General features: G+C 44.4%; 1 protein-coding gene across 2 annotated transcripts in view; it reads right to left on the reverse strand.

Annotated features, from left to right (window-relative positions):
• ATRN (attractin) overlaps window positions 1–27842 on the reverse strand; it is a 159788-nt gene that overhangs the window by 37582 nt on the left and 94364 nt on the right. Inside the window, exon 25 of one of the 2 annotated variants that reach the window (XM_064448827.1) lies at window positions 7420–7481. In XM_064448827.1, the coding sequence (XP_064304897.1) occupies window positions 7420–7481 (62 nt within the window). Of the gene's footprint in view, window positions 1–7419; window positions 7482–24021; window positions 25404–27842 lie in introns of those variants that run through there. The other variant, XM_064448828.1, reaches the window with a different exon arrangement.

A 27842-nucleotide genomic window follows, 5' to 3' on the forward strand; every position in this document is an offset into this window, starting at 1 on the left:
TTGAACACGACTCCTCATTTGGGCCAGGTTCTACCAAATGCAGCCTTCATTGGCCTATACAAGTTATAACAGTTTCTGCTTATGCAGCAACAAATATTGCAGTACAGGGAGAAGTTACACTTAGATTTTATGGACAATATTCTATTTGATAAATAGCTTAATTAAGTAATGCCTAATTATTTATTAGATTATTTAAGTTTAGATTATCTAAGATTAGACTCTTTAAGTACAATAAATGAGCAACACAGCTAGAAGTAATCTCCCCTCAGCTGGCCTCAACACATGCGTTAATCCTTAGCTGATAAGCCTTCAGCGCTCTTTATACCACAGAGTATTCCCATCCCAACACAAAAATCTGAACTTAAACACCCTGTCTGGTTTTAGTCTGTACTCTGAGCTCCTTCTCATAGCAGAGGGGACATTCGCTCCACTCCAGGTATCCTTAAAACTCTTCAAACAAGTACACTTTCATTTTTAAATGGCTGGAAAACTTCATCAGCACTTTGATATGACGCATTCTCAGGAGGAAAGAAGAAAATCCATCCGGCATATTAGGGCCCAATTATTAAACTCTCCTACAATGTTTATCAACATCAGAATCGCTAGTAAAAAATGGCAATTTTAAATGCCAAAATATACAGCAGCTTCAATACTAATATGCTTTAACATATATAGGTCACTTAATAATTTCAGAAAGCACTGCAATGATTACTAGAAAAAACACATTCCAAATTATTTTGATGAATTGGAAGCTATTTAAGTGCTATTTAGAAGTAAATTTTAATGTGCTGGAGAATTATAGGACACATTTTGAAGTACTCGATGCACTAAACCTCGAAATAATCGGAACAAGTATACAACGCGGGAGCGCACAGGGTTTGCACAGTTGGCCTTTGCCAAACAGCCAACAGCAAACCAACAGAGCTGATCTACAGATTCACGACCTGATCTGAACGTGGCACCTGGGTTTAAGAAGCCACGACTCGCCTTATTTGTGGCAGGTGATGCGATTTTTCTTTTGTGCCTGTTTTAAAAATCTACTTATTGGCTAGCACAACTAACCTGACACCCTGTAAACTCGTGGCAGCTTCCAGAAACACAAGATCAGTCTAGCTAAGGGTTTGAGGTCGTTTGGGAAAGCAGGTGTTAATGAATTTGTCTGATTTTTTGTTTGTTTTGGGGTTTTTATTTCATTTTGGTTTGCTTTTTAGGGTTCAGATTTGCAAGTCTATCTATGGTATCACAATGGGGATAACATTAAATAAAGGGAAAAAAGTCATCTTGCAGGTCTAGAAGATGGAGCTTTAAATAAACATACCAAAAATCATGGGACACATGATGAAACTGGAACGAAAATCAGTGTTGTTTTTGACCTGTGTTTTGAAGATTTTTTTCCCCTCATTCTATTTTCAGGCACGAGAACAAGCTACTCCGAAGGCAGGGACGTTTGAGCAGGCTACAAGTGGGACCGGGGACCAAGCATGGCCTTGGCCCTGTAGGCGCCTTCCACTCTCAGTTCTCCTCTTCTGTAGTCTCTGCACTAACCTGGTCTTCTTGACAACTCAGCTCATGAGAAATACCCAGCCGAACTACAGCCAGCGGTCCGCGGAGAGCTCTGCGGCTCACCCTGGAGCGGACCCTTAGGTCTGGTAACCGAACTGTGCTTTGGTGTCCATCACCCGCACTGACTAGAAGAGCAGCTTTGACACAACACACACCCAATCCTAAATTAAGATGTCAACGCTATAAGCTAAATCCCTCTCAATGAAGGTTTAAAACCCCAAAGTGCTTATATCACACCACTATGTTGTCACAGGAGGCTTTAGAGGCCAAAAGCATAAATGGGCGCAGATAATGATGGGACTAATCAATGGAGGAGAGACCAAATGGCCTCGCTGCCCTGGGCCACGTGTGACCGTTGTGGAGGACAAAGTAGAGAGTGATGAGGACAACGTGGAAAGCAGGAAGTCATGGGTGCTGAGCTGGTTATTTCTAACAAGATGAAGTTTACATAAATATATTCCCAAGCTCTTCCTTTTCCTTGAAAACAAAGTGATGCAGACTGTACTGTAGGCACATATTTAGGAAAGCCACTTCTACTGCAGTAAGAAATTATTTAATAAGCAAAAAGGGTAAATAAAACATCTGCAGCACAACACCAGATTTGAATTATTGCAACAGGCCATTCCCACTTATTGAAAACACTGGGCAAGTGTTTACAGCCAGGAAAAACAATATCCAGCACATTAAACCATCTGCCTGACTGTTGTACGGAGACAAACAGCGCTCCCTCGGAAGTTCTTCTGAGGAACAAGTCCAATTATTTGCACCAAAGTAAAATGACACTATATGATATTCAGACCTCAGCAGAGGCACATGAGGTTTCATGTGCCACCATGAAAACAGAAAACTTGTAACTTTATCTAATAATCACTGTAAGACTACGATGGGACTAGAGAGTGTCAGTGTTGAACACCCCTAGAAGGATGTTTCAAGGGCAGATATGAAAGACGAGACAAACAGCAGCAGGGTGAACTGTCCACGTGAGGATGCAGGACAGAAATGCAGTAGAAAACATCAGAGGTCTATGGTAAATCAATGTAACAAACCCCATGATATCATAGAAGAGAATCACAGAATGGGTTGGGTTGGGAGGGACCTTTAGAGGCCATCCAGCCCAACCCCCTGCAGTGAGCAGGGACATCTTCACCCAGACCAGGTCGCTCAGAGCCCCGTCCAGCCTGGCCTTGGGTGTTCCCAGGGATGGGGCATCGACCACCTCTCGGGGCAGCCTGGGCCAGGGTTTCACCACCCTCACTGTAAAACATTTCTTCCTTGCATCCAGCCTGAATCTACCCTCTTTCAGTTTCAAACCATCACCCCTTGTTCTATTGCTGCAGGCCCTGCTAAAAAGTCTGTCCCCATCTTTCTTACCAGCCCCTTTAAGTACCGCAGTAAGGTCTCCCCGCAGCCTCCTCTTATCCAGGCTGAAGGTGATTTTATTTAACAAAACCTCAGAGAAAAATCGATTATACCCATTCACACTCACCCCCACAAACACCAAATGTGTAGGCCAGCTGGTCCAGCCAACACCCCCTTCTGTCCCCCACAGAGGACAAGTGATGCTGGCCGTCAGGTCCTCACCACATCTCCTGGCTTCTTTCCTGGAGACAGCAAACCTGGTTTATAGGGTTTATAGGTCTTTTATACCCTGTAGGGCTCAACAGCTTCTTTGGCAGGACCCTTTGGCTTCAGTTTTATTCACTTCACACTTCTCATCTTTTAGGCAAGTCTGTTGGTCAGTGCCTCCATACCCTCATTTTGGGTTTCTACGGGCTGCTACACGAGGAAAAGGAATGGCAGCGGTGACGTGCTGTCACCTTGCTGCCACCCTCCTGGTTTTGGAGCAGGAGGTCTCCTCCCAACAACTTGCACGGGTACCAGCACGCACCTTGACTGCTTTACAGCCAACTGGGTGGCCAGTAAGAACGCAAGCCATGCTTTCAACTCTTGTTCTGCTCTTTCTTCTGGTGCTTACAAAGCCTTATTTTGTTCAAAATGTTCTTCATACTCCTCTTATAAATCTCTACAGAACTGGCCAATAAAGCAGAAAAGCACAGAAGAAATACAGATGCACTTTTTTTTTTTTTTAATAAAAGGAAGAAGAAGGATCATGGGTGAGCAATGTGAGTTTGGAAGGCCAAATATTCAAAATGATAAATATTTTCACATCTTCTGTATGCAAAAGTACACTGGTGAGAAATATATATATCAGTGTGATAGCATACATGGATTTTTTTGGAAGACAAGGAAGCACAGATACTAATAAAATTGTTTGCTAGAGACTGTCAAAATAGCTGAAATTATCTGCTGAAAGACAACAGCAAGATTTGTAAATTAAAGAGCTATGGTTACGAAAAGCAGAGGAGGAAACAGAAAAAACCCAGTTTGGTTGCAGTTCACTTAGCTTTGCAAAGGTTAACAACGGTTAGAATATCATTTCTCCTGCGGCTCCAATTATAATGCAATATTAAAGACCCTGTAACTTCACCGTTCTACCCAACCTTTATCCACTGACATTTTCTTAGCTTAAAATAAAACGTTCATGTGTTGCAAAATAAAATAAGGGTAACATACAGCCACACACCCGACTTTGCACTGAGGACTGACTCCGGAACGAGCTCCAAGAGTCTCACAGCACCTCTAAGTGGGAGGCACACCCCCTCTCACCCAAAGTAGCCTCGCTCTTAAATGAAATGGAAATCAAATCCAGCAGTCCCATTTGTCCTGCTCCACAGTGACTGCTGTTGTTTAAATGCATGGCTGGGTTCCTGGCTTCTCCAGAACACTGTGTGCCTCATGGAGGCATTGAGCAGCGCTGGGGTTTGGCAACCCCGCTTGTACTCCAGTGCCCGCTGGAGGGACTGCCTTGACCTTTGAGCCAGCACCGGGCCCCTGGGGCCAAGGGGGCCAGCGGTGCCCTGGGGTGCATGGAAAGGAGCATGGGCAGCAGGGCGAGGGAGGTTCTCCTCCCCCTCTGCTCTGCCCCAGTGAGGCCACATCTGGGGGGCTGCGGCCAGGTCTGGGCCCCCCAGTTCAAGAAGGGCAGGGAACTACTGGAAAAAAGCCCAGCACAGAGCTGCCAAGGTGATCAGGGAGCTGGAGCATCTCCCTTGTGAGGAAAGGCTGAGAGACCTGGGCTTGTTCAGCCTGGAGAAGAGAAGGCTGAGGGGGGATCTCATCAATGCCTATAAATACCTGAAGGGCGGGTGTCAGGGGGATGGGGCCGGGCTCTTTTCAGTGCTGCCCAACGCCAGGCCAAGGGGCCACGGGCACAAGCTGGAACACGGGAAGTTCCCCCTGAACATGAGGACAAACCCCTTCCCTGTGCGGGTGCCAGAGCAGGGGCACAGGCTGCCCAGAGAGGCTGTGGGGTCCCTTCCCTGGAGACATTCACCCCCCGCCTGGACGCGGCCCTGTGCCCCTGCTCTGGGGGTGCCTGCTCCAGCAGGGGTGGGATGGGGTGAGCTCCAGAGGGCCCTTCCAACCCCCGTCAGTCTCGGATTCTGTGACCTAAATCATCACAAACATCACCAATGAAACTGCGAATCTAAACCCCCCATTTCCCTCTATGGTTCCCCATTCAGCTCAAGGCACAGATGTTTCTTCCAGTAGCATGGAAGAAAAGGATGAGGTTACAATGCAGTGGAAAGAATTACTTGTGGAAGATGGGAATGTGCTTCAGCATCAGCAGCACAGAAAATTTCCCACAAAATTTCCCACAGAATGGCCAAATGAAGCAAGACCCTTGAACGTGATAAGGAAAGTAATTTTAAACATCCGTTTTCCAGGCCAAAGTCTCTTTGTGCATCCATTACACCCAAAGAATTGAGAGATACCTCAGTTTTTGACTTCGAGGTGGCCTATACCTCAAAGGTGGTTTCGCCAACTGTCTTTAGGCTTTGCAGAAAGAACTTTAATTGCCTCTGCTTAGTGTGCAAACTTTTAGCTGACTCTATCTCATGCCATCACAGGGGGCTATCAGATATCGCTTATTTATAGTCTAACTTGGATTCAACTGTAATTATGAAACGCACCCCAGAGCACTGAAAATGCAAGTGTTTCAGTAGTTTCCCCTACAAACAGCAAAGATGAATCACGCTGTTCTAATACACTGGTTATTTAGCAAGTTATAGTGATTGTAAAATAAAATACTGGGAGAGGAACTTAGCCGCAGTTACAGTTAAAGAATCGAAGAATTTTTAATGCATTATTAACGCTTGGTTCGAAAACACCAATAAACTGTCTTCTGCCAAATACAGACGTTCTTACTTCGCTGACATGTGAGGATGTTAAATAATATTTCAAAATTACTTCTCAAGGAGATCCATGTGATAGCAGTGAGGGAGGGATGGAAAATCACTGCTAACTATCTGCAATCTGCCTAACTTTTGGACACATATCTTCAGCTGCTTGTGCTCATTGAGATATAGAATGCTCATATCTTCTGCTTCAAACTGTGCTTCTCTTCCAATAATGGAATTGGAGGAGTTACTCATACTAAAGAGTTCCAAACTCTCATATGCAGGTGGATCTGGGTCTGTAAAGAACTAATGGATAGTTTTTAAAGCGCAGATTGATCATATGCCATTAAAAAGGAACTAAGGAACCAACTACTTCCCTCCTTGTTCTCCTTACAAGTAATTACCCTGCCACAAAGATTTTTAGGGAAGACCTTGATTGTGATGGATTCAGCAGAAAAAATGCTTAAGTCTGATGTAGGACTTCCTTCATATCAATGGAAGCAAGGTGGTGGTTCAAGTCTGCTGTTTACCTGGGATTGCATTAAAGCACACTCTGCTCCGTAAAAGCTACATACTAAAAAAATAATTGATATTAACCACTTGTCTGAAGGACCCATCTGGAGCTCCTTGATTTAATTAAATTTAGCGTGGAATCTAAAGCAAGATATTATTCCCACTGCTCATTTTTAATGTAGGCATTATATCAGGCATTATATTAGGCATTTTTAAAGTAGGCATAATATTGCTTGCTTTAAAACAGGTTGTAAGATCTGGGGTACTGTTTACTCCATGTATATCCCTCCTGAGGGAGCTCTCCGTATTGATCAAGTATTGGTTTATATTTGTGGAGTATTACAGTTCCTAAAACAGAGGCTAACACATTAGGTTTTGAAACCTTAAAGCGATGGCCTGCTATGCTTGGGGAGACATTGAACCTCTTTGTCAGGGCTATGATTTTTTGAAGGATGGAAGAGGAAACAGCTATCGAAATCGCTTCTGTTGGTTCCAGCTCCTACGGCATCATCGGTTCGCATCGCCCTAAGAAATTAACTTTAGCAAGCAGTTTATGAAGGGCAGAAGGGTATTTGGCTTCAATTGTGTTGAAACCTAGGCTTGTATTTAACTTGACGGATTTTCAGAGTTCAGTTTCAAATCAAAAGGTGCTACCCTAAAGAGGTCGAAATTAGTCCCTGCTTAATTCTTTGCAAAATTACTTCCTTAATTTATGATTTGTTTCTGACGATGTGTGAATAGCTGCAATTTCTTTAAGACACACATTATTTGGGTGATGTGGTAACTCAAAAGATGTCTTCTATACCACTTTAAAAGTAACTCCTCCATTTCAAAAAGCCTCCACCCCCTCCTCTAACCTCTCTTTCCCAGCATGCACAAGACAAGATGCATCTGCAACGACGGGCAGACAATTTTAACGTATTTCCTAATTAAATACTTGAAACATGGTAGGGATTTCCATTTTCTAGGCTGCGACGTAAGCAGGATATTTAATTGAAAAAACCCAACCAAGCAAACAACAAACCCCCCCAAACACTACAGTGAAAAACCCCAAATATTTTTCCTCCAGAATAAACATTTAGCTATCTTAAATGAAAAGTACCTGAAGAATGTCACAAAGAACTGTACCAGGTCCATAAAGTTGCTGTGTTGTGAGAATGCAATCTGCAAAAGAAAAGCAAATGTTGTCTATTAATTACTGAAGAGAAAATTCATATTTAAGATGCATTGCTGGTGGGCTCAAAAAATTACAATGAAATAGAACTTTACTTAAGCCAATTAACGTTTTTGAACGCTGTTTTGAAAAAGCACTGGAATATTCTGAGGGAAAAGAAAACAAGCCATAACTTCACATTATTTTGAAAACACATATCCAACAAATGAACCTAAACAAGGAACATGTCTCTCTCCCAGCAGCGTCCAAGGAACGGTCTTCAGCGCACATTAACTACCTCGGAGAAAACTCTAGCTCAATAAATTAGAATACAGACATTTTAAAGAGCTGAAGTAGAGCATTTTTAATTACTGTATACACAGCAACCCGAAGTACAACACTGAGAAGTTCAGAAACGTGTTCCCCTATTCGAACCATATTCTTACATAAAATCTCCTTGAATAAGTAACTTACACCAAGAGCAGCAAAAAGGCATGAAACACAGAAGAGAATAGACACTGTAAAAACAGCTATGGCATTCATCTTAACTCACTTTCCTGCAGTCCACTCACACTGCAAAGAAAAGGGAAAAACAAGCGAATATTTTGGACAAAAAACAGAGGGAAGAAGCGAGCAGGAAATTGGGAGGTGGTTAGAGGCAAAAGGAAAGATTAGGGAGCCTGGTTAAAAATAACAAAGCAGAGGGGAGGCAAGCCAACAGAAAGGCAACTTCTGCAATATTAGGAATCAGAAGTTCTTTCCAGGTACCTCCTATTTCCTCTGACTATCAATCTCAGCGTGACAACAGGATATTAACTCTTTCATGAAGCAACTGAATTTATTTCCAAACTAAACTGAAATCTGCACTTCAGCTACAAAAGCTTTCCACAGATATCAAATTCACTTCAGGTGTCATTTGCTGGTTTTGTTTTTTTTTTTTCCTTAATAAACAACACGTTAGGGTACCACCGGCAGAGCTACAAATCTCTCCTCCCAGCAACAGCCACCTTCCACAACTCATGAAAGCCAAAGGAGTTACTGCTTGGATTCCTGTTGGTCAAGAACACCTTCTATTAATTATATTTGCTTTAAATATCCATTGTAACTTGGTATAGAAGGTGAGCAAAATAAGTTTTGTATGAATATATCGAAAGGCTCTGAAGTTGAAAGCTCCTTCACAGCGCAGAACTCCAGCTCCGCTGGAAAGCTAACTGGAAACCTGCAGACCAGATGCTTGTGACCTCGGTATTACTGCCTACAGAAGACGAGAAAACACATCACTTCGTGTTGATTTTTTTCCTTATAAAGTGCTTCCCAACAGCTTTCTGCTAAGAAAGAGTGAGGACGATTTCCCTTTTTATTTTAAAACTCAGAGCATGGCAACTGAGGTGGTTTTGTATTCGCACAACTATTCTGGCAGTTCTTTAAGGCAAAGATTCTTCATACTAAAATATCACATCCCAAAATACAAACATGATATATCCAGCATATAGAAATATGGTCTGAGAATAACTATGATGTACATCGACTCTGAAAGATGCATTTCAAAACAAAGACCTTATTATGTGTCAAGAGCTTATATTTTAAAATCCTTTTGTAGAAAAAGAAAATTAAAAGCACAAAGAAATCATCAGCGGGCGAGTCCTCTCCAGATGGTCATTAGGACCAGTTTCTGTGATGGAAACCGAAACTTGCTCCCATTAGAATGTGAAGAAGAAACAAATATCTGCTAATTTTACATAAGGAGAGAGTCTATGAAAGATGATTGAGATGGCGAACTCGTCTCTAGACTGTTACAAGGGACGGGCTTCCCAGCCTTGGGGAACAAAAGTGTAGGAAATGAAACAGAGAAGGAAGATCTGGGTTTGTTTCACAGAGAAGCACTAGAAATGCTTTAGCAGCGGCGGTTCTTTTGCCCACCTGTCGGAGCTCTTCTCTTGCAAAGACCAACTGAGGATCTGTTCCTCATACACAGATTTTTAAAAAAAAGCCTAGGTTGGTTTCTGCAATTTACTTCTCGCACGCCGAAAACACTTTATGCTATTAAACCTGACCAATCTGTGTCACAGGCAATTTAGTATCATAATTGTTAATGGTTTGCTTACTTAGAGCTTAATTTCCCCTAATATAATCTGTTCCTAGGATTCAATTAATTCAGTTACAGAGGAAGTTTTGTTCGAAATAGCTGTTAGAAGTAGACTGTTCATTCTGAATATAGGGAAAATATGGCACAAATTTCTTAGCAGTATGGATTTTTAATTAAGTTTAAATGACAGGAGAAGATTCATTTATCCATTCTCAAAAAACTAATTTGGGACCAAAGGAATGAGCAGCGTAACTGCAAGAAAACGCCGCGTATCTCCTGCTGGGGACGGGGGGAGCCTTCTCCAGGTACCGAGCAGAACCTCAGCTCAGCTACAACACCAAATTGCCACTTCCATAACACACGTGCCCTTCAGAGGTGCTCCATACCATGTTCGCAGGGATAATGCAGTATCCTGAAGTAGTTAAGATCAAAACAGATCCAAAAATTAATTACGTTAATTCCAGATAATATTATAACGCTTGTGTTTATCTGATCTGAAGAGGCACCTGGAAAGCCATACTGGCCTATCACGCTTTTCCTAATGCCACATCATTTGCAGTATCAAAAGGATTTGGCTGCTTTCCAGGTGAATAAGAATAGCTGGCTCTGCAGGCTGATAAAAATGTATAATTAAGAGCTTTACTTTCTTTATCATTTGATCAGCATAAAATATTAAGCCAAGAAGAAATTTTGGCTCCCTCTAACTACGCGACGACATCTAAAAAGCGCACTGGCTTTGAAATCGTTATACACACATTTTGACGGAGTTAAGGGCAAAGCACTTGGCCACAAAATATTTTGTGTAAAGGAAATGCAACCTGAGCCCAGGCGGCATTTAGTGACGGTTGGTATTTCAAAGTCAAAATACTTCAGGCGTTAAACCACAGCCTGTGACTGATATAAATTTTGACAAACAAATTGGGACGATTACATACCAGGAATCGCTTTGCGTTAGTACCCAAGCCTGCGCGCCAAGGGAAAAGAAACTGGAGAATAATTTCAAGAGAATAATTTTGTGCAAAAAATGGGTCCAGATGACCCTTAGTCAACTTCATATTCTGAAGCAAGTTCACCTTCAGGCTGTAAGTGCAACCATGTCTAAAGTTACTTAAGCCTCCATTTCTTTTGATTGGCGAGTCCTTTGAACTCATTAAAAAGTACTTGAATTTCATACACCACTAAGAAAAATTAGTATCACCAAACCAATGAGAAATTCCGTAGAAATATGTTTTTGGTTAAATATAGCAAGAAGCAAAAGTGAGTAATTCCTCTCACTCACCTGTAATAGAATGACAGATAAATCATCGCAACATAACTCCTTCCACTGGTGCTGGACATTACTCTTATTTTAGAGAAACAGAAGCCAAACTGTTAGCCACAATGGGGACGGGGCAAACCTCTCTCCGAACCCAAGTGATTTCTAGTATTATATACAGTATTAGTATTCCTAATCTAAACTTGTTAACTGAAGAACTGCTGATGTACTGCAGAACACTTCAAGTATGGCATTTTCATAACAGAATTCAGAGCATTTTGGTTATCTAAATGCCTGAGAAAACAAGAACAAACACCGAAAACATCGTTTCTACAACTTTTCTTTCCCTGCTAACAGTTCCGGATTATTTACACGCCACATTTTTGCCTTTCTCCACTATAAAGCGACTCAATTCGTATCAGCACTGCCTTCCTTTTCAACCCTACTTCATATTAGGGATGAGAAAAAGTGAAATTGGACCTGATATTTTGAAGCGGACGCGCTCCTAGAATAGAATTGTAAAGGAAAGAAAAATAAAAGTCTAATTAACTTGTGAAACCGGAGATGTACAACGGAGAAGGCGCGACGTGAAGCAGGCTACCGGCGTTCGGTGCTTGCTGCTAATTCAGAAGACATCAAAAGGGTCCCTACTGCTAGATCCATTAGCCGCACCTAGCGGGTGGGAGAACGCTACAGCACTCGTGTTTTGCAAGTCTACGGGACCATGCAGCACTGAAACCCACGGAAATCCAGAGATTTCAAGCCGCTTTAATTTGTATTTAAATATAGTCTCAGCGCCAAAGTTAACGAACAAAAAAGCAGCACACAAGTCTGAAAGGCTGGGAGCTCCAAGGGCTTTCAAAGAGATAAAGCCACCAGGCCAAACAAGCTGCAAATGATATTTATGTGCATCTTCCTCTATTTCTTCCTCAGCAACTCCACTTTCGCTCCTTCGTTGTTTTTTTTTTTTTTTTTAATGGTTAGAGGCAAGGATTCAATTTGACCTTGGAGAATACAGGCAACAGTAAGAGGATGCTGTGGCCTGAATGCTGAGTGCCTGCGCTTCTGTCAAAGGACCTGCTGAAAAACAAATGGTTTTTAAGTATTCTTGAGTGATGCCAAAGTCATCAAAACATTCACTTTGCCCTCTGTGATAGCGATGGGGGGAAAACAGCGCTCTTCTGCTCAAGAGAAACATTGTTCCCGGCTGCAGTTCTCTTCTAAACACAAATCCAGCGTGCCCTAGTGAAACACATGGCAGAAAACGCATATTGTTCTTGGTGCTCTCCACTCAACAGGAGCAGCAGGCCAACTCCGACAGCCGCAGCGGTGAGGTTTCGGGGAAAAACGAGCCAATTTAACAATCCAGCTCCACCACCTAAAAGGTGGTCCCGGCTCTGCCACATGTGAACATCTCTAGTGAGCCAAGGCGAGTTGTTCAGCCAGGCAGAGCTAACCACTGGTATTTTTGAGCTGACCCAGATCACTGAGAGATGAGGTGAACTCAGCAGTAACCCAAGGGAGGAGCAGGGCAAGATGACCCTTTTTGGGCAGGTGGCTCCCGAACTGTCTCAGTGTGATCAACAGGGCAGAGTCTGGCCAGGGGCCTGTCACTACTGGATGTTCCCCACGGGTCTGTGCTGGGGCCAGTCCTGGTCAACACATCCATCAGTGACCTGGGGGAAGGGACAGAGCGTCCCCTCAGCGAGTTCCCTCACGATCCCAAGCCGGGAGGAGCGGCTGATGCACCAGAAGCTGTGCTGGCATCCAGCGAGGGCTGGGCAGGCTGGAGAGCTGGGCCCAGGGGAGCCTCAGGGGATTCAACCAGAGCCAGTGCAGGGTCCTGCCCCTGGGGAGGAACAACCCCCCGCACCAGCACAGGCTGGGGGGGACCTGCTGGAGGGCGGCTCTGCTGAGAGGCCCTGGGGGTGCTGGGGGGCAGCGAGGTGACCCTGAGCCAGCACCGGGCCCTTGGGGCCAAGGGGGCCAGCGGTGCCCTGGGGGGCATGGAAAGGAGCGTGGCCAGCAGGGCGAGGGAGGTTCTCCTCCCCCTCTGCTCTGCCCCAGTGAGGCCACATCTGGGGTGCTGCGTCCAGGTCTGGGCTTCCCAGTTACATGAAGGGCAGGGAGCTGCTGGAGGGAGTCCAGGGGAGAGCTACGGAGATGGTCAGGGGCTGGAGCATCTCCCTTGTGAGGAAAGGCTGAGAGACCTGGGCTTGTTCAGCCTGGAGAAGAGAAGGCTGAGGGGGGATCTCATCAATGCCTATAAATATCTGAAGGGTGGGTGTCAGGAGGATGGGGCCGGGCTCTTTTCAGTGGTGCCCAACGCCAGGCCAAGGGGCCACGGGCACAAGCTGGAACACGGGAAGTTCCCCCTGAACATGAGGACAAGCCCCTTCCCCGTGCGGGTGCCAGAGCAGGGGCACAGGCTGCCCAGAGAGGCTGTGGGGTCCCTTCCCTGGAGACATTCACCCCCCGCCTGGACGCGGCCCTGTGCCCCTGCTCTGGGGGTGCCTGCTCCAGCAGGGGTGGGACGGGGTGAGCTCCAGAGGGCCCTTCCAACCCCTCCTGATCTGGGATTCCGTGAATATCACACCACACTGCATGCAGCTGTTCGTGATAAGGCACACAGACATTGGACTAGATGTTGAGCAACACAAAGGAAGTGATTACCGCTTTATTAAATCTGGTTCCAGTGTCAAGAAGCACAGAGAGAGTGGAAACTGAGTCAGCACGCCCCAGTGTTAAAAGCTTATGTGGTTCAACGAAAATGATGGAAGAACAACTTCACTGAACAGTAGAAGAAATTCAAGCTTACAAGAATCACTTTGCCTCTCTCTTGCAAAACTCTCTGATGTGATGGTAAGCTTAAAAGTGAACCTTGATTTTTATAAGTCTGATCCAGAGTGACAAAACACAGAAAACGCTCACAATATAAGGCTGATAAGCAGGTTTAACAGCCTTCATCCCTGTTCTCCCACCCCAAAATACAAATCCACAAACTTGAGTAAGATGAATCAGATAAATTCGGGCTGTAGGAGCCTTGAAAGGCAACTGAATCCAGTGAGAGACCTGACCAATGTGTCCCAACATCAGGATAGAGAGGGAATGCTTCATTATTGTAATTATTTCTACCTTTCAGATCAGGCCATGGAGTAAACCACAAAGTACAGAAGAGCAGGCTACGGCAAGACCACCCATCCCCTGTTTTAACATTGTGTATCAACCTGGAAAGAATAAGGTCATTAATATCTGGCTCTTTCTTCTCTTCTTTGCATTATGGTAGATCTTGGTGACAATGGACATGGGCTAACCCCTCACAAAATGTTACAGAACAAAACCGTTAAATGTACATGGATTATACTTGTAATCCAGGTGTAAGAGGTAACAAGCAAATGCAGTAGGATGACCAACAGCTGAGAGAAACCACGATTATATTAAAACACCTACCAAGCCCTGTTCTAATTGTTGGTGCTCAAGGAGGAGAACATACACCAGCTTTGTTTCAGGAGCCCTGTGTCACAGTATCCCAAAGGACAGTTTCTTTTCGGGTGCAAGGGGGTCATTTGCCCTCTGTCCATCTTCACCCTGAAAAGGGTTGATTAGCATTGTGCCCTGTCTCAGTCAAGACCCAAACTATTTGCATTCAGATGTACGAAGTACAGTTTGGATTTGGAATACGAATTTCAGTGAATGAAGATATTTGACAGCAAAATGTGGACGTTGAATCTCCAAAAGGCAAAAGAAGTATTACAACTCCTTGCCTGTGTGCAGGGTTAATGCTTAGTGAAGTGCAGAGTAAGACACCTACACTGAGAAAACAAATCTCTAAGAAAACAAAGCAAAACTTGTTATAGACCACGATTACACCAACCTTTTAACCCTTCCATAAGCGCTGCTGGTGCCCAAGTGTGCGTCCGCCCCCTCCCTTTAACCACTTGCTCCCGTATTTCCCATTACCCAGAGAGCGTACGGTGTATTTGCAGCTGTGTAGTAAACCAGATCACAGAACCCACCGCAGCTGAAAACTGATCTTTGCTGAGCCAGCTTTCGGGTGGATTCATACCCTGGTCACACTTACGGCACCATTGGGCAATGCGGTGCCAACACCACGGAGGCAGCAGGACATTCCCATTTTAGAGGCACCACGGGCTTATTTCAAATGAACAGCAAAACTACATCCCCAAGTTTGAGGTTAGGAAGAAAATTTAAGTGGACTTGACCCCTGTAAGTCTTCAAAAGCTGCAAGAACAACTTGCCCCGCAGGGAAAAGATCCTCTAGGCACTAAGTCTGAGAGAAGGAAGGGTCTTACAGCAATTAACTCTAACTTGAAAAACCCTGACACACAGCAAGTTGACGTGGAACACGATTTGGAGGTGGGGGATCCCAGAGAGTTTGTAATGCACCTGATGGTGTAGGTGTGGGCATCAGAAGGAGGATTGCTCAATTAAAAGCTGACAAATTCGAGTAGGGGATAACCACCTACAGCTGCAACAGCAGCTGATCTGACAGCTAAAGGTCCAGGGGAGGTGGACCACAGAAAGCAGAGAAGTCCTAGGCATAGGTCTGGACTGATCTGTTCCTGCTTGCATTAAAAGAATTAACTCATCGCTCCTCAGAAGCTAAAAAACCAGGGTGCATCCAAGCACGCTCACTAGACTGCTGCTTTGTGTTTTGCAGAAGACAAACTTCTCAACTTGCTGCAGCTGAGGAGGTTCACATGCTCAGATTTACATTCTACAACAAGGGAAAATAAAATCTCCACTAAAATTTCATTTTCACACTTCTACACCGAGCCACATTGCTCCTGTGTGGAGGACCAATGAAAGAGATAAATGACTTACTCCTCACTTGCTGCAAAACTAACTAAGCCGTTGAGCTTTACGGCGCAAACACCTGATACTGTGGCAAATATAAAAACTAGTTCACTTCTGAACTTATACCGAGATAGAAATTGATTGATATTCCAATACCGTGCCGCCTTACTGCAGTAGTCACAAATTGTCACTTTTCAGCTAATTGGCTGCAGCCAGCAGTTGGCTCAGAAATGCCAATTATATCTGCCTTGTCACCCCGCGCGAGCTCTCAGGTTGCTGTGCAGAGCCAACGCGGGCAGAGCTGCCCCTACGTTCAAAACAGTGCTTAAGATTTAGCCCCCCATTTCTCTGCATCAGAAAAAATGACCATACAAATCCGACAAACGTGTTTGTTGAACAAACAGCCAGGTATTCAATAGTGATGCTCATCTAAATTTAAAGGGCGCTAGCAACATTCTGGAAAGTCCCATGATTGGAACAGCCATCTCGGATCAGACCCCGCGCACCTTCTCATTGCCGTAACGCCCTACCAAATGCCGTAAGAAACCTGAGGCAGGGCCAGATAAAAGGCAGCTCTTCTGAATGTCAGGCAAACACCTTAAAACTGAAGATCATCCGTTCCCATAGCTCTGTAGCATCCACTACATTCCCAGTAGTTCCCAGACCTCTGCTGCATCCACTCTCTATCCTACCTGCACACTGAAGATGGTCACATAAGAGGAGAGCAATCGGGTAACTCAAGGCTACTGTAGCAATTTTGCAGGCGAGAAAGAAATCAAAATACATACAAAAATAGAAATAAATACAAACCAAAATAAATCAGGCCCAGCTCTCGCCATCAGAGCTACAGCAGTAAGATGGAGGAGCTGAAATAGCAGCAAAGGTAGGGCTGTGGTGGTGAACCTCATGAGTTGGGGAGGCACAGGTGGTGGTTCCAGGCTGTAGGAAAATCCAGGCAAGAATTCACAGCCTTCTAAATTCTCTTTCGACAGTGGAGTTTGGGGTCAGTTGCTGGCTGCTCCTTCCTATGAGCTCCTGCTCGTTGCCTGCTGTGAACAACAGCGGCACGCTTGTGGTTGGCATTAAAGGATTGTGAAGCATGTCTTCTGACAAACCTTGCTGCAGTGGCTGAAGAGGTACTGTCCCAACTCTTCCCAACCAGGAGTTACGTAGCCTCCGAGGAGGGTTAGAGAAGGAATTCACACCTATAACGCCGCCCCAGAAATGCAACGTGCGACTGTGCTTTGCATTGCAGCAACTAGCCGTCCTGGCATCCTTGCGGGGGACTCCGCAGGCCCAGAGGCCGAGGTGAGACTGCAAAGTCACGTAGCAACTTCTTCTAAAAGAACTTCAGCAAAAATCCCCATCGGCTTCGGAAAGTTTGAGAGGACGTTCAGTGGAGAGGCAGCCCAAGGAGGACGAGGAGTAGAACCAACCAGCTGAGATGGACAAATTATAATTCAAAACCCAGTACGATGGATTTCCATGGGAAGAGGACCTCTGAGGTGCGTTTGAACTCCCCCAGGCTTTGGGTACGAGCCCTCCCCAAAGCAGAGAGCACAGGACGCAGGTAATTCTGCCTCATTTGGGTTCTTGCAAACAACTGAACTGGTTGTTCAGTTGTTTCAACTTGTCACTGTTGAATTCTGGTGAACTCTTACATAATAGCTCACTCTTAAGACTAATGTTAAAAATAGTGTATTTCATGATAACGGAAGTTAAGCTCAGGCAAATCACCATCATCAACCGGAGACGACAATCTAAAAACATTAATCACTTCTGGCAGTAAACAGCCCCACCGACTTCAGTTATAGAAAAAAAACCACCACTCCTTTAAACTATTTTAAGTGTTTGGAAACAAGAACTGAACGGTCAAAACTCTCCCAACCTCGCGTACTGCCTGCAGACAAAAATCTTTACTTACCGTTGGCCTCTCAAAAATCTAGGTGTTGGTAAGGTGTCCAGCTAATACCTCTGAATGCAACTGTATGCTTGGAATTCAGAAGGAAAAGGGGGGAAAAAAAAAAGTCTAGAAAAGACATGTTCTCCCATCGCTTGTGCTCCCAAAGAAATCGCTTCCAAAGTGCTTCTTTTTGTCCAAAAAGGGATTTCATCTTGTTTGCCAACTCTTGTCCACACCGAACCTTGAAGACTGACCTACAGGCTTGGTAGAAGTCACCTGAATATGGATTCCTGGAGCAATCCTATGTGCTGCCTGTTTTAATTCTACACCTCTAAGCAACAGCACCTTCTCAAGCACAGCACAAAAACTTCGTGCCATTTCTACTTTAGATGTTTAACTAGAGGAAAAATAAACTCTTTGCTAAAAGGTCTTGCTTATCAAATGAAATGCAGGTAAGGAATTCACTCCTTTAAGAGGAATTCAGCTGAGAAAAACAATGCAATAAAATCCCTCATTTTAAAAAAAATAAATGCACATTTTCCACGGCTTAAAAGCAACAAGCTCAAAAATAGGAGACTTCTTGAAAACCTGTATAAAATATCAACCCTCGTACTGGCCCTCAGATGTGTTTATGCTGCAAAGCTGTTTCGAGTTATCCTGAACTTGGCAGAAGGGACCCGGCGCTCGTGCGTTAGGCTGAACGGCTGGCAGCTGGCAGGCGGCTTGCAGGGGACGCGGGTGCTGCGAGCCGCGCCGCGCCGAGTGCCCCGACACAAGTCCCGGCACCAGAGCTCGGCTTGCTCGCAAAGCACGAAGCAAGTTTGCTCATGCCCCGGAAAGAAGAAAATAGGGTCTAATCTGCAGCTGAGAATAACATTTTGGTTACAGAGTGAGCTTTCTTGCCACCGTATGAGCCTTTTAAGAGAAAAAACGCTGATGTATTCCTTATTTTAAACATCTGGATCTCTACGCGACTGCAACTATTCTGGAGACAAGGCAGTTTTGAGCTACTTGGAAAAAAAGTTGTTAAAAATACAAGAACTCGACAGAGAACGCGAGCCGCTAGCCTTAAACACTCCACTCTTCCCAGTTGCAAGTCCTCAAGTACCTCCCCTCCAGTATCGGACGCTGCTGCGTGGATGCCTTTGTGAAGGATCCCGTTCCTCGGCTCCGTGCCGAGCACAGCTCCGACACCGCCTGCACGCAGGGGGAGTTACGTTTGTCAGCACACCAACTACTTATGGAGAGTTTCAACATGGAAAAAAAAAGAAAACTTTAGCACACAAAGCTCAAACGCTCTCGCTGACCCTGAAAGTGCAGCAAAAAGATGAGCTTTACACTCTACAACCACTTGCGTGCCAAAAGCTTAAAAGGAATAAAAGATGTTTCCCTAAAGAGCTTGCAACATACGTACGCAAGAGGGAATCGGGAACAGAAAGAAGAGTAAAGCAGCTAAATACGTATTAGGGAGTTTTTATTCCAGGCTGCAAAATAGCTGACAGATGGAAACGGGCAAAACCTTACGGCTTGCACGACTTCTGACCAGACAAAACACTGGAAATATGCGCGAGACGGAGCTCCTGGGCGCGGTGGTGTTGGCGGAGAAATAGCTCTGCCTCCCTCTGAGGAAGCCCTGATTTCTAAGGATCATATGGGGAGGAAAGATTTAAAACACTTAATCTGTATCACAAAAGGTTTGCAATGTGCCAGCCTCGGAAGTCTCTACAGAAATTCTAAGGATTTTACATCCTTAATAAAATAAAGTAGTAGAATAAGTACATATATTTTTATATTACATCCATATAAAATTGTATCTATAGTTCAAAGTAAAATAAGTATATATTTATATAAATAATAAAATAAAACGACCTTTTAGCCACAACATTTCGCACATTATTGCACAACACCGAAGCCACACGCCGATTCAAACCTGGCGCCACGTTCCTGCGCAGTAAAGGGGGAAAAAAAAACCCACCAAACTTACTATCAACAAACTACCTGTTTGCAGGGAGAAAAAAAGAAGATAGAAGAAGCAAAGGTTCACAAAATAATCGAAAGTTCAACCCATTTCGGGATTGTTCTTAAATTATGCGCTTGTGTAGTTATGAGAGAAAATGCTGGGAGCTTTAACAGATGTATTTTTTCTCCACGGCAGCTGGAGAACCGGCAGCGCGCTCTGCGCCTCCAGCGTGCAAACAGAGGGAAAACAGCAAGCGCTCCGGAAGGAAGCGTTATGCGGCGGAACACGGCGCCTGCGAGCTCGTGCACGGGCCGATGGCAGGGCGGCCTCCTCACGCAGCATCGGTAACCGTTTTGGAAGCTGTCAAGTCCGAAAGCGCAGGCTGGGCTGTTTTACTCCTCAAGGTTTTATTTGTTGAGAGCCTTGGCTATGATTTGGCGTCAGAGAAATCTTGACGTGAAAAAAAAAACACTGCTGGAGAGGGAAAAATGAGCAACCTATATGTAAGCTCATATATTAGCATTAAAAAAAAGGACAGGTAGTTACTATCTATCACTAAAGGCTTTCTAGAATGGGTATTTGACCATTTTGTCATGAAGAACTTTGCAGTAAAAACCTGAACTGACAAATCAATTTATCATGATTTATTTCACTCCCCGTGGTCAAAATATTCAGCTAATTTAAAGACGCTTTGGGTCCAGGTGTAGGAACCAGGATGGTACTAGCCTTGCATGCAAAACAGACCCTTTGGAGAAATAACTACACACGACAGTCATAATTAAGGAAAAAAAGAGAAGGAAAAAAAAAAAAGAAACTGATTTAGAAACAAAACCAACGAAAGCCCCAGCTGCCCCAGAAATCTATCGTAACTCGGGGCTGGGGGAGCGCTACACCGCCCTGACCCCCGCCCTCCGCGCCGCTTGCCAACACTGCTGCCAGCAAGGTTTGCCGATACGGTAGAGTAAAAAAAAAAACACCTTAATAACATGAAGTCAGGAAACGTAAGTGAGAGAAAAAGAAGTTTTAGCGACGTTCCAGGAATGGTTTGTTTTTAACAAACGCAGACCCGCAGAGCCAGCTGAGAGCTGTTATCTGAGCGCCGGTGGCTCTGGCTCCACGTCTGTTGGCTGAACAAGCCAGGGGCTTTTTGGTTTTGTCACCCTGTGTTAGTACAGGATCTATTTTTCCCCCGTGGTTTAGCCGGGCTGCGTCTACTGTTGCATTTGAGTGTGCTGGCTTCTTATATTTTATTGGCAGTGCACTTTTCTCCTCTTCATTAACTCTGCTTACTATTCTTTGACTCTTTAAATAAGCTTTCGAATAAGGAATATATCTAGCTCTTTGGGTAGCTGTAAAAGCTTCCCAGCAACGGCCCACATCGCTCGTTTTCTGAAATATATTTGAACTTGAGGTTTACATTTACATTCAGCGGTGGCACACTGTATTTTCAAGAGCTGTTCGGCACAGAAGTACAGCAACTACAATCAACCAGCACACCATCACCCTGGGCCTCACCCAGAAGAAATGAATTGCCTAATGTGGACTTTGCTTCCACAGAAAATTAATTCTGCATTTTTTTCATATTATGCTTTCCAGCCCTGCCTCTTAAAAGGAACAGAAAAGACCGGTTCCCTTCAAAGTAAGACAATCTATACATATCTTACTCTCATATATCCAAAAACCCCCTAATCCTAAGAAATCCTCCTGGTATTATCAAATCTGAATCTCAGTCTATGTCTCTCCGTTCTCCTATAACTTTTCTTATTTATCCAGCTAAAGTTTTGCAACAGCCACACGAGCAGACTTCCAATGCTACGTGAAGATGTCACAATAAACCTCACAAACAAAGATAGTTCAGAATGATATCATCTATTTAGCGGCAAATTAACAATATAAAATGAGCCTTTCTGAGTTAGAACAAATATCCATCTAGCCCAGCCTTCCATCTTTGAGAATGGCTCAGTAATGGACTGATTGAACAACAAAAATCATAGAATCATGAAGGTTGGAAAAGACCTCTGGGATCAAGGCCAACCATCAACCCAACACCCCCAGGCCTCCTAAACCATGGCCCCAAGTGCCACGTCTGCACGGTGTTTGAACCACCCCCAGGGACGGTGACTCCCCCACCTCTCTGGGCAGCCTGTGCCAGGGCCTGACCGCTCTGGCAGGGAAGGCATTTTCCCTCATCTCCAACCTGAACCTGTGAGTTCAGATACGAGTACCTAGCTAGCAGCAGACACCTGAGTTACTGTGGTTCATCCCAAGTGTAGCTCAGGTTGTAGATACAAACCCCCAAGGTTTCAATGGTTGGGTAAAAGGATAAAAATCCCATGCAACAACACAGCATTTGGGGACTATTTAGCGTGAGCAATTTTCAAGGTTGCTGAAGCCACCACCTTCAGTAAAAAGGTGCTGAACTTGCAATACATCCTAGCAAGGGTTAACTGCCTTTGAGAGAAACCCCAGTTTGTAAGGATTTAAGAAGCTGTTAACAAAAATACTACTTAATATGAAAAGGAACAACTTCTAAAAGGAGAAAAATGTCATCGGTTTAGGCCAAATACAAGAAGGCAGGAGCAGATATAAAGGAAGCAGCTGTTTCATGTTTTAAAGTATCATTTAACTGTTCTGTTTTAAATCTTTCCATCCCCAGCAGAAGATGTCAGTTTGCCTGTTCTGAAAAATCAGCATGTAATTGCATGTCTCCAAAAGTAATTACATTCAACAGCAAATTCCATCAGATTAACAAATTGATTTACCTTTCATTGTTCGGTTTAAAGTGAGCCTTTTACCACAGCAAGGGAGATGCAGTGAAAGGGGCTCAAAAGCACCTGCAGTTATATCTAAATAAAGGCAAGGGACATCATTAGCAAACAACTCTGGCATTCCAGTGCTTTCCCAAGCAGAAGAAAAAGAGCATTTTTTGGAACTGAACAGTCCCAGAGAGCTAAGGATGATTATATCTCCGCACCTACGTCTACGCCTAATTAAAGGCACATGAGGCGCACTGAGGGCCTGGCAGGAAAGCTGTCAAGATCACCATCCTCAGTACGGTTTCAAGGCTACATAATTATTTTATCAAAGCAATCGCTATCTATCTGTATGTATTTTGTTCTCTTTAGCCAACAACAAAGACATTTTTTCTTTCCCTTTACCCTTACTGAGAGCTTTCATTCGATTAGCCTGTGGCTTTTGATTACAGAACAACATTAATTTAGAGAAAGGCTGGAAGCCTCCACAGGCCACGTCCAGCCCTCAGGGATTATGCGCCCTGTATCAAATGCCTAACGTCTCCTCCAGAGACAGATCAGGATATTAGAGTCAGTTACAGACCCCGCTTTTTAACTGCGGTACGGTTTCTTCGCTCAATCTTATTACGTGCATTATCAAAGGCTTTTAGTTAGGCTGCAAACCTCAAAGAGGTAACCCTAGAGAGCACCACTGCTGGTAATATTCATGTCACCTTAAAGAAGTGGAAAGCCTAAAACAAAAGGAAGGTGGAAGCGTGGGATGTGACGTTCCTCCAGCTCCGTCCCTAAGCCGAGCAGAACCGCCTTCCTCACCTGGCAGGAGCTACGGGTACCCCAAAGCTTCCTTGGCCGCAGTGAGGTGCCATCCATCACTCAGCTCTGCAAGAAAACAAATGCCTCCGAACGGCAAGTAAAATTAAAGCTTAACTGAAAATGGTATTAAGATTCATGCTAATGGAGACCACCTGTTTTATGGGTAACATTGCCAACAAAAATCACAGGATGGAGAAGGAGTATCAGAAGAAGAAATTTAATCCAAAACTGCTTTAATGAAGGAGATTTCCTTTGAAAAATGAGAACTTGGGGAACATTTCACTATTTCCATGCTGCTGGACACAAGAACCCTGAAACATTAAAATAATGATGATAAAGATTGGCCTAAGAGCTTTGTCTGAGGATAGTGAAGACTTCTTAGGAATGTAATTCCTGGCACTTTATAAAATGTTGGCTACTATTTCCCACTTAAATAGCCACATTCAGCACAAGAGAAAATGAGCCTGCTTTGATCAGCCAGAGCGCCATTCCCTAGACGATTCTCAGTCTAGTTTATCATTCATCCCTACTCTGAAATCCAACTGCCTCCAGCAGCATATGGCTCTACGTGAACTTTGCCTACGCACTAACACAGGAAACATCTACCGGCTTAAGAAAGAGACACATTTACACCGTTGTTGCCAGCTCTGCAAAGCCAAAGAGATGTGACGAGAATCCGCTCTCTCACATTCCTACATACGTTTTCAGCGTATCATTGTAAACCAGTGGGAACTGTTTTACAGGTCAAAGGAGTCCATTAGTGAAAATAATACAATCCTAGAGCAAACCCTTCGGTTGCAATGAGAAGCAAAACAGACATCTTCTGGTGCACGGGAATAAACAGAGCTTAGGCTGTTCCCTTCGACTAACAACTAAGGAAAGAAGAAAAGGTCATAAAAATGTATCAAAATTAGCAGTCACAGGTCTAATATACAAAGCACTCGAATCCAAGAAAGTGTCATTTCTGAAAGCTTTATTCAGAGCAGAATCGTACTCCCACGTCTCTTTGAAATTGCATTCAATCGCAGCAGTGCAACTCTCAAATGGGACACTAAAATGTGCATTTTGCTTCAAAACTTGGACTCGGTCGCCCTGGCGATGTCTGCGCCAGCAGGAAGTCAACAAAAGCGACAGAAGGCAGTGATGGGAGGGTCCCAAAGGAAGGTGGTTCGTTCCAGAGGGCCTCACCCAAGGGGTTTGCACGGAAGAGTTTACGTTTCATGCCCTGGGACAGCGCACGCTGTAGTTTCTGTACACAGAGCGGCAGGCAGGCTGCGTAACCCAGGCGTGGGCGAGCGTACATACACGGATTAGCGACAGGCACCCGGTCCGTCACCGCGAGAAAGCGCTGTGAACAAAAAGGCCGATTTAATCGGGGCACGATTGAGGCTGTCCTCAATTTTCAGGTCTCCCATTTGTTACAGTTTCAGCGCTTGAACTGTTGGCGGCTCCTCGGAAAGCAGCGATCAGTTTAAGGGAGATGAATTGTTTCCACCTTTCTGTTCACCATTCGTGATTTCAGCAGAGGAACCAGACACCAATCCACCGGTTTGGGTGGCTTCACAAATATTTTCCTACCACGGTAAACAGCATCTTTTGAAATATCTAGAATAATTGTGACAACGCATTATGTGACCGAATTAAGCTATCCACAGCGCATTAACTTGCTGTGTAGGAAGGAATCAAGCTTTAGAACAGACTATGAAGACCCACAGTCCTGAAATAAATCAGCTGGAGGAACCCAGAAAGCGCCTTCAACAGCCCATGCAGAAGTTTGAGAAACTAAAAAACGCAGACAGTAATTTTAGCTGGTTTTCCACTCCAGCCTTTATGAAATCGGAGTGGAAGGCAGCAATGGAAGCGACTTGAAAATTTCCCACCAGCTATCAAACACTGCCAGCCCTCAAACCACGTAAACTGCCTAACGCTGCCGCAGCGCTCCGGCAAGCGCTCGCGGGCGGCACGTGCGCTGATGCTGCGTAGTCACGGTGGCGCTCTTTTGAAGCCCAACATGACGATGAATTGCCGAGCAAACAATACATAGTGAATAGCTAGCGAGATTTTGCGAAGGGTATGGGGTGCTTTTTGTATGCAAGAGGCTGCGAAATCCGTTTGCCTCTTTTTGTTCCTTGAAGCATTTGGCTTATAATTAACGCTTAAGCGCATTCAAATTAAAATACTTCAACCAACGCGAGGGAAAGAGAGGAGGCAATTGCCAGTTAATGATTCAATTACAAACTGTGTTTCTTCCTTAATCAGCTCCTAGGCGTCTTACATATACTCAGAAAGCAGAGATCACTTCAAAAGGCTTCGTAGTGGGGGCTCTGAATCTGGGAGAAACCCACCTAAAATCAAATGGGACAGAATGTTAATGAAAACAATAGTTTGGGCATGAAACAAGGTAAGAACACAAGTTTATATTTGGTGAGAGGTAGAAAACACCGTCAGCAGCAGGCTGTAACGGAGCAGAAAGCTTACAGCCATTAAAAAGGGGCGAAGTCAGCTGTATCAGCAACTCTAATTTTCACCCCCTGGGCATTCAGGAGGGGGACTCACTCACTCAAATCTGCTCCAGGTAAATACAGGCCAGTTTAAACGCTGTTAAAACCTGCTGACGGATACTGCTGTGTATCTCGTTGATACACAAGTATCAAAAAAGTTCCAAATTCTCACCACTAAGTACCTGTCAGCTCCAGAACTGAAGTTTCACCTCTGAGAGAGCTGACTTTTGTCTTCATGGGTTTCCATCCAACGAACTCCTCTGAAAGTTCCTGCCCTGAACCTCCTTGCTTCTTATTGCAATATTGTATAGCTGAGCGTTTGTATCCTAGAGCTCTTTTCTGATCCAAGATATATTTTGAATGAATAACAAAGCAAACTTACAACAAAGATTAAGAAAACAGAAAAAATAAGGGGGGGGAAGATCGTCTTACGTTTCCATGACTGCAGAAAAACAGCGACCCCAACAACACCCACCCATGCCCTTTTCGGAAGGGCGCTCTCTGTTCGGTGGAAGACACGGACCATTTAGGGCAGTGGTTTCCAAGCAAAAGAGAGAAAGGTGAACAGCTGGGGCTTGCACAACGCTTATAAAGTCACCGTGGCCATGCCAGAGAGCAGAGAGGAGCTGCGAAGCAGAGAGAATGGAAACAGCCAGCTGTTTTCGACACGACCTTACCTGGGTTTTCAAGACAGCTGGGCAAGCTAAGGTTTTAAGTGAACTCCCCAACGCAGCTTTCATACTCGGAAACCCCTCGGAGAGGAGGTATTAGGAAGCAGATGGCTGTGTTTTGAAGGCTTTCTGCATTTTGCAGCCTTAGGTCTTTTACAAAATAATCGTTTCAAGTCATTAAAGCAGGCAGGGAAAGACATCCTAAACCAATATACTTAAAAAAAAAAAACCAACCCCGAACTGAAGTGGTTTTGAAGAGAGGCGGAGCAAGAAGGCAAGAAAAAAAGCCAGAATTCAGCATTGGCAGGGACACAGCTATCTCTAACACAAAAGAGCATTTATACTCTCCAAGTCCAGAAGTTAACAGGCAAGAGGAGGGGGAGAGAGAGATATTTCGATCAAGAACTTCAGAATAGAGTTTCTAATAGTTAAAAAAAAATAACGTGGATTTTACATTAATTGCTCTGCAGTAAAGACTGTACGTTTCTGAAGTCCTCTGTTGCAACGTTTTGTATATACATAAACGCTTCGGTTTAGATACATCTACCCTATCTAAATTGAAAATAAGCCAGAAGAGTGTACATACAATTACTGTTTATGATGCTATTCAAACAAACAAAAAAAAAACCCAAACACCAGCTGGACACGCTGCACCGCATAGGAACGGTCCAAACACAGGCGTAAGCAGCCAGGTGACGCGCACACACACAAGGAGAGAATATTTTCCAGCAGTCTGGCGGAGCAGGGTTTCACTGACGGCACCATACTTCTTCTATTAAAACCACTCTAATTTCCAAAGGGAAATTGAAGCATGTTCTCCAGCTGCACGGAGTCGAACCGCGTAACTGCAATGAGCAGAACTGTAGGAGGCAGTCTCTGAGATTAAGAAAACCAGTTTGCATCCCGGCCACGCTGCACCATGTAGTTTTAATTAACGAGCCAGCTTGCGCTGAAGGGCTAAACCCAACTGCATCGGAACTTTTATGGAGTGAAATAAGGGCTGACGTCTTAGAAGAAGAAATAAGAGAGGGAGTATGGGAAAGGCCTGAGTAAAAACTATTTCTGAGAAGAAAGGAGCATGGGATGCGTGCTGACGGGGCAGCCAGGACAGCCGAGAGGGTAAGAAGCGAGAAGTCACCCACCCCATGGCTCTATTTTAAATGTTGTAGTGAATCCCAGTCAAGGATCGACTGATAGGAAGACTTTGTCCCAAAAATCCATACCTTGAGTTATCTTGTTATTGAAGATAAACCTCTACAGAGAGCCAAGACTTTACAAAGAAGGGAAAAATAGGGAAAGCAAATAGGAAAGAGGTACAGCGAGGACAGGTAGGAACACAGATGCCAGTTAAAGGCAACTGAGGGCAGCTCGACCCACCATGGAAGACTGCACAAGACCTGAAAGGACACAGCGAGTCCTGGAGACAAATTGTACTTTTTTACTGACTTTTCTCCAGTTTTTCCTCTATGGAACCATTATGTTTCATAATACCATCTCCTACTCATCCACTGCTCTGAAAAAAAATCATCAGGATGGTGAGGGGGGAAAAGAAATTAGAGCAAAGCAGTACCCCTGGGTGGTGTGAGAAGTGTATGGTGTCTTAGCATCCAGT

Source organism: Phalacrocorax carbo, chromosome 4 (genome assembly GCF_963921805.1).
Source record: "Phalacrocorax carbo chromosome 4, bPhaCar2.1, whole genome shotgun sequence".
Taxonomy (NCBI): domain Eukaryota; kingdom Metazoa; phylum Chordata; class Aves; order Suliformes; family Phalacrocoracidae; genus Phalacrocorax; species Phalacrocorax carbo.